The sequence below is a fragment of the Eleginops maclovinus genome, chromosome 4 (genome assembly GCF_036324505.1).
Source record: "Eleginops maclovinus isolate JMC-PN-2008 ecotype Puerto Natales chromosome 4, JC_Emac_rtc_rv5, whole genome shotgun sequence".
Classification (NCBI taxonomy): domain Eukaryota; kingdom Metazoa; phylum Chordata; class Actinopteri; order Perciformes; family Eleginopidae; genus Eleginops; species Eleginops maclovinus.
Window position 1 is genome coordinate 28,817,589 of NC_086352.1, and position 6,000 is coordinate 28,823,588.

Here is a 6,000-nt window from a genome sequence, read left to right on the forward strand (position 1 = left end):
AAGAGCCGGACACAGGAAATCCTGCACAAACCAGTTATTTCTTAAATAGCAAATGTTAGGCCAATAATGACGAAAATGCTTTTTTCACTCGTCCCAAAATGTAGCAGGACTACGCTGTATGGTTGAGGAATCGCAGATGTTCCACTGTTTGTTTGACGAAAGGGATCAGCGATTGTCAAATTAAATATGGCGCTATGAGATCAGCGGGGTATTTCCTGCAGTGAAAGACAAAATAGAGAAAAAGACCCAATACCAAAAGTCAGTTGATCCAACCATGCAGTGGAAACCGAAAGGATGAACGTTCCCTCTTTCGCTGCTGCTGCTGCCTACAGTACCTATGTGCTCTTACTGCTGCATCTTTACTTCCTGGTTAGCTGAGGGGAACGTGTGATGTGCTGCGGTTATGAGGATAAATGTCCCCATTGTTATCTGCCTCTTCTTGCTCCATTACCAACTCCCTCTTTCCGTGGGCTTTTTCTCTGAGGTCCTAGCCCAAGCTACCGGTGCTGAGGTTTGGCACATCAGCCAGGAAGCCTATTGGCCGCAGTGTTGCCGTTGCTATGCTCGGGGTTGCTCTGTTCTTCGAAGGCCACAGCCATGGGAACATGGAGCATTACGCAATGTTAGCAAATATTCATTCAGACTCACTCCCTTCCTGCCTTTGTCCAGCTGGGCTGCTGCTACACCACCTCTCCTCCTCAACCTGGGAGCCACAGGGACAGTGCCATCGAGGTTAAAGAAATCTGGTTATTATTCCAATGCAACAGGTCGGATTCAGAGCACCAGCTGGGCGAAATAGAGGGAGGAGATAGAATGTTGAGCAAACAGAATGCAGGGCTAATTCTTTATGGGCGATTCAGATGTACTAAACTGACATTTGATGGAAAAACTCTGTGTCCTCTCTCAGAGATATTGTTTGGGGGCTATCTGAAATCATAAAAGCCTCACATTAACACAGTAGTTATGGACAGAAGCTCCATTCAGACTGATCAGAACACTTACAACTGGAAACATGGCACAGCTGGTTCTAAACCTTTCCAACCGCATTTGGTAAGCTATCAATTTGCCTTCTCGTTCCCCTTTACCAAAATCATAACTGCTTTTCCTCACTAAGCAGTGCTGGACACATGCAGGATTCTGCTTACACTGGTAGCAGAACATGTTTTGCATGTTTGAAATTGTGCAAGCTGTGCAGATTTTATTAATGCAGGTTTTTTCTCAGGCAGGAAAAAATATTTTACATAAAAGGATTCTTTGGTCAACTTCAATGAACTGATCGACTTTTTAAAAGGCATTTTTGGTGATTGAATCATTTTTAAATAAACAATAACAGAATAGAGGAAGTGACTTAATTCAGTCAAGTACCTTTAGTGGTTTGTCATCTCCTCTTTTTGTCAAGTAGGATGAAGAGAATTTTGATCGACTAAATGAGTGCACACTGACAGTGGGAAGTGGACTGGGACAAGTTGCGAACTCAACTCTCTTTAGAAAATAATTTAGATGTAGCCAGTAAAAACAATTGACAGTAAATCCTAAGAAGCCCCTTATACACCTGCAATTTTCACTTAAATCAGTTCCTTCAAACTTTCATTTTCCCACCTCAAGACCTTGTAACATTCCAGCAAAAGTACCAATGTGACTTTTTGCAAATTAAAGCACTTACATTGCACAGACACTTTAATCCATTTTCATATGGAGCAAGAGAAAATTAAATCACAAGCCTCTACTGATCTCTTATCTATATCTATGGGTAGCTGGGTCTGTAGATGGTCCAGTTTTGTGTTAACATGGAGTATCTTTTTGGTGTTATTAACATACTGCTGGTGTTGTGTCTGTGTATGTATTCCAGTGATCTGCATGGCTCTGACACCTGCGTCCTGTAGACAAAAACCCTACAGCCGCAGAAAAAAATTCAGCATCATCATTTTCTCTTGTTTTATTATTTATAGGTATGTCTTTAAGTAAATTATTATTATTGTATTCTATAAACTGCTGACAATTTTTCTCTGTGTTGGGATTCATCAGAAACTGGAATGGCTGCCATACATACAGAGATAAAGATTTAAGAAAAATGTGGAGTGGTCTCTTGTTTTTTTCCGGAGCTGTATATTTTAGGGTTTATAAAATGTGGGGTCAACCAATGAGAGAGCAGCAGGATATATCATTCACATAAAAACACAAAGCGCTGTCGTTGACCAACGCAAGTTTCTGACATAATATGATTTGTGAGAACAAAGTAACAACAAAAACATTAACACACAATTACAAAAAAAAAGAAGCTATTTCAATATTGTTTTTGGAGGGCGGTCACATCCCAAATTCCATGAGTTATTTACGGTTTACATAAATGCTTTCACGGGTGACTTAAAAAACTAACAAGCAATAAAGGTTGTTTGGACAAGCAAACAAGCTTCTTCTTCCTGCCTTGCCGCATCTTTTTCTTATTCTTCAAAAAGAAGAATTTCAGTCTTCTGGCGAAAGACAGAAATGGCCCTGAATGTAGTTTGTGTAAAAGGTGAAATTGAGATGCCTGAAAGGTTATCCCAGTAATTTACCAGGAACTATGTGTGAAAGAGGATTAAATGTAACTGATCTGAGGCTGAATTCCACAAGAGCCAACGTGTAGTCTCTCTGTATACCCCATCTCCATAACCACAAACATGATGGGCAAATTACCCAATGTTTGGTGTTTTTTTTTTAAAACAGAAACACATGGCATTTCTGTGTCCAAAACAAAGGTTCAGCCAAGCAGAATGACATTACTAAGAATGAACATCCTAATCTCTGAGTTTCCCTTACAGTTCATAGTAAATCCCTGCCTATGTGAAGTGTGCGGTGATCCACTGCCTTGGTCTTGTGACAGACTTCCCCAGCTCATAGGGAGGACAGAGAGAGAAAGCGAAAAAGAAAAAACAGAGAGATACATCTGATATGTTCTACCAGTTGTCACTCAACTACTCTTTCTCAGCAGCTCTCCTCCTCCTTTCAAGGGACACATGGTCTCCCAAGGCAAAAACACTGCTTGGCAATCAACCAGGAAAGGGCATCTGCCCTTTAATGCATGCTGCACTGGATATTAGCAATATAATTGACCGGAGGACTTGCAGGCCGATTTGTGGATCACTGTGCCTGTTATTCAGGTTTCTCTTAAATTACGACGTAACAATGTGTGGACATGTAGCTGCCCAGGGAAGATTATTGATCAGCTTAATGACAGGTAATTTGAATGAAGATGCATGCGCGTTGGTATAATGCAAGTGAAAGAGTGAGGATACGGGAAAGGGACAAGCCTCTCAGATAAAACTTCACACAGTAACCCAATTTCTAGTAAGTAGTACTTTGCACTGATGTTTTTCTGATTGCCCTCTTTCAGTACCAATCCACAGCTATTCTGTAAAAACATCTGACTTGTTCAACTCTTGCATCAAGTGACAGATGAAGTAAAGAAGCTAATGGCATCTGTATCAGCCAGCTAAGAAGCTAAAGTGTGTACACTCTGTAACAGTAGATCTCACACAGCAGCTCAGCGTTAAATCTTGCTGGATGGCAGGCAGCCATAAGGAAGGCCCTATGGCAGCACTGTACAAACATGTGCCATCCAGACCACGTCTTTTTTTAATTTACAGAAGCTCATTTCTCTAATGGGTGGTGATATCTGACTGGCATTACTTTCCCAGGGTAGCCTAATTAAACAGTGAGTATTTAGCTAAGTGAATCTAGTGACCTAATGTTGTTGGGAAATGCACTGAGTGTATAGCTATGCATTAGATTAACCTAAAACTAATCCAAAACCAATAATGTTAATCTAATGTTTGTGTATTCATAATAATATGTTGCCATCAAGTATATGCATAGCCTCAGGGTATACACCATGTTTACTTGATCCCAGAAAATGAAGACAGATGCAGGCATCACTTGGAGAGTAAAAGCACCAATAACAATCCGAATCAAAGCATACTGAAGCCCACTCACCTCTCCTGTTCATGGGCCGTACACGAAGAGCCACCTTGACATTGGCATCGTCCAGGCTGGACTCCCCCATGCTGAGTCCTTACAGGGGAGGTAGGGCTGATCGAGAAATAAATCAGCTCCTCAGTTAAACAATCATCCAAAAGACTGGAAATGCTGCGCTAGCCGCACTGTCGGCCAGCTAGCTCAGCTCAGCTTCGCTCCATAGACCAGGCATGTCCACGGAAAAAACAAAAAGCCTGGGAGAAATCCTGCAGGAAGCCAGCCGCCGCCGCCGCCGCTGCTTATCTTCGTCTTCTGATCATATTCCAGGCTAATTTAAATCCACAGAGGCGTGGAAGCTGGAAGGGAAAGGAGAAATGTAAATTAAGTAAGATTACAGCAGCTGGTGAATGTGACTGTGCACACATAAGCCATCTGCAAGTCAAAAAACGGGCTAGCCAGCTAATTTGCCAGGCAAACTGAAGGGCAGCAGCGGCAGGAAAGGAGTTAAAGTTATGGCTATTTATTTCCGTTTGACTATATAACATCACTAGAAACAACACGACCTTCGAGGTACAGACCTTGGTGGACTCATCCCGGAGGTGACACCGTTATACTACACGTTAAACCGAGAGAGAGCCCCGGAGACCTGCCTGGCGATGATCTACTTCTTCCCAACGGAATCCACTATGTCCTCCCTCTGTCGAGCTACACACAAATAGCAGCATCCGCCCATCCGCCAATATCCTTCAAATTAAAAGCGCAAATTGAAACTCCTGTCAAACCCAGAAATCCATGTAGGGTACACGTGACAGTTATTTCCCAATATAAGGGAAGGTTTTAGCATAAAACAACCATTTATTTTGTTGTTTGGATTTATAACTTAAGCATATATAATTAGGTAACTTTACTTCTGAATGGGGCATTTATTGTTCCCTGACGCTAACGGTAAACACACCACCAAAGATGCCAGGGACCGCTGTCAAGCACCGGGGAATTATAAACGGCCACTTTTTCTGGTCACACACATTACACACTATCATTATTTTTAAAACGACCGTAAACTTGGGGTGTAGTTAAAGTCTGTAACGCTTAAGTTGGATTTAAAAGCAAATGTTGTTGTTAGTTAGCTAAAGTCCTTAGCACCGCACAAGCCTCGCCTAACATCTCCCACCACATGAAGTCATTTTGACCAAATATCAACTAATCTACACCCTCGTATTCAGTAGAAGCATCTGTTTACATTTACTTTTTCAAATGATATTGTCATAAATAATCAGTCGACATGTTTCCATCACTCTATTGTTATGTTTGAAGTTTAAAACGTTAGTCCTGCTGCAGACCGTTAACACAGCAGGACATGCCTGCCCAGCCGGGGACCGTTAACGTCAAGTTAGCAAAAAGCAAAAAGTGCCGGTCAAGCTCGGTTAATGAGTTCACTGACAATTTAACACATCACCCGATAGAAACTGATTGAACTAACATTTGACGTTACTGCGTATTCTTAGAAAATATTGGTAAAATGTGCTTGTTACCAGATGTGTTGAAGACCCACTCAATCCAGTCACGCGACACTTCCGCTGTCCAACATCAAACTAAAGGCGTTACAACACTTCCTACTTCTGTTTTCAAAATAAAACCTGATAAATCGTTTTATTTCTAAGTGACGTTGCAGTTCAATTCAGTGGCATTTAGTCAGGAATGTTTGATTTAATCGCAGTACACCTCACACAGCCAAAACACAAAAAAGCAAATGTGTTTATGATTATATATGAAAAAAGACAATAAAATGTGCGGGTATTACAGAATCTACACCACAATAAACAATTCAGTTAGCCATTAATAACAACGATTTGCAACCACCTAAAATAATTGTAGTTGAATACAAGTATGTTGCCATTTATTGTATGTTCTACAAAAAAACATAACAAAAACAATTTAACCTGCCAAATATATAAATATATATATATATATATATATATATATATATATAACATTGACAAATTGGTTGAAGTGACCACCATTCCAAAAGATGAATTGCCTTTTGGC

General features: G+C 40.8%; 1 protein-coding gene across 6 annotated transcripts in view; it reads right to left on the minus strand.

The window, feature by feature from the left end:
• The window catches only part of kif13ba (kinesin family member 13Ba), a 47,614-nt gene extending 42,078 nt beyond the window's left edge, over positions 1 to 5,536 (minus strand). For 4 of the 6 annotated variants that reach the window (XM_063881188.1, XM_063881187.1, XM_063881186.1 and 1 more), the window contains exons 1-2: positions 4,533 to 4,625; positions 3,973 to 4,310 (exon numbers count right to left, since the gene is read on the minus strand). In XM_063881188.1, coding sequence (XP_063737258.1) covers positions 3,973 to 4,042 — 70 coding nt within the window. In that variant the 5' untranslated portion in view covers positions 4,043 to 4,310; positions 4,533 to 4,625. Of the gene's footprint in view, positions 1 to 3,972; positions 4,311 to 4,532; positions 4,626 to 5,434 lie in introns of those variants that run through there. The other 2 variants (XM_063881185.1, XM_063881184.1) reach the window with 2 other exon arrangements.
• Positions 5,537 to 6,000: the final 464 nt, after the last annotated feature.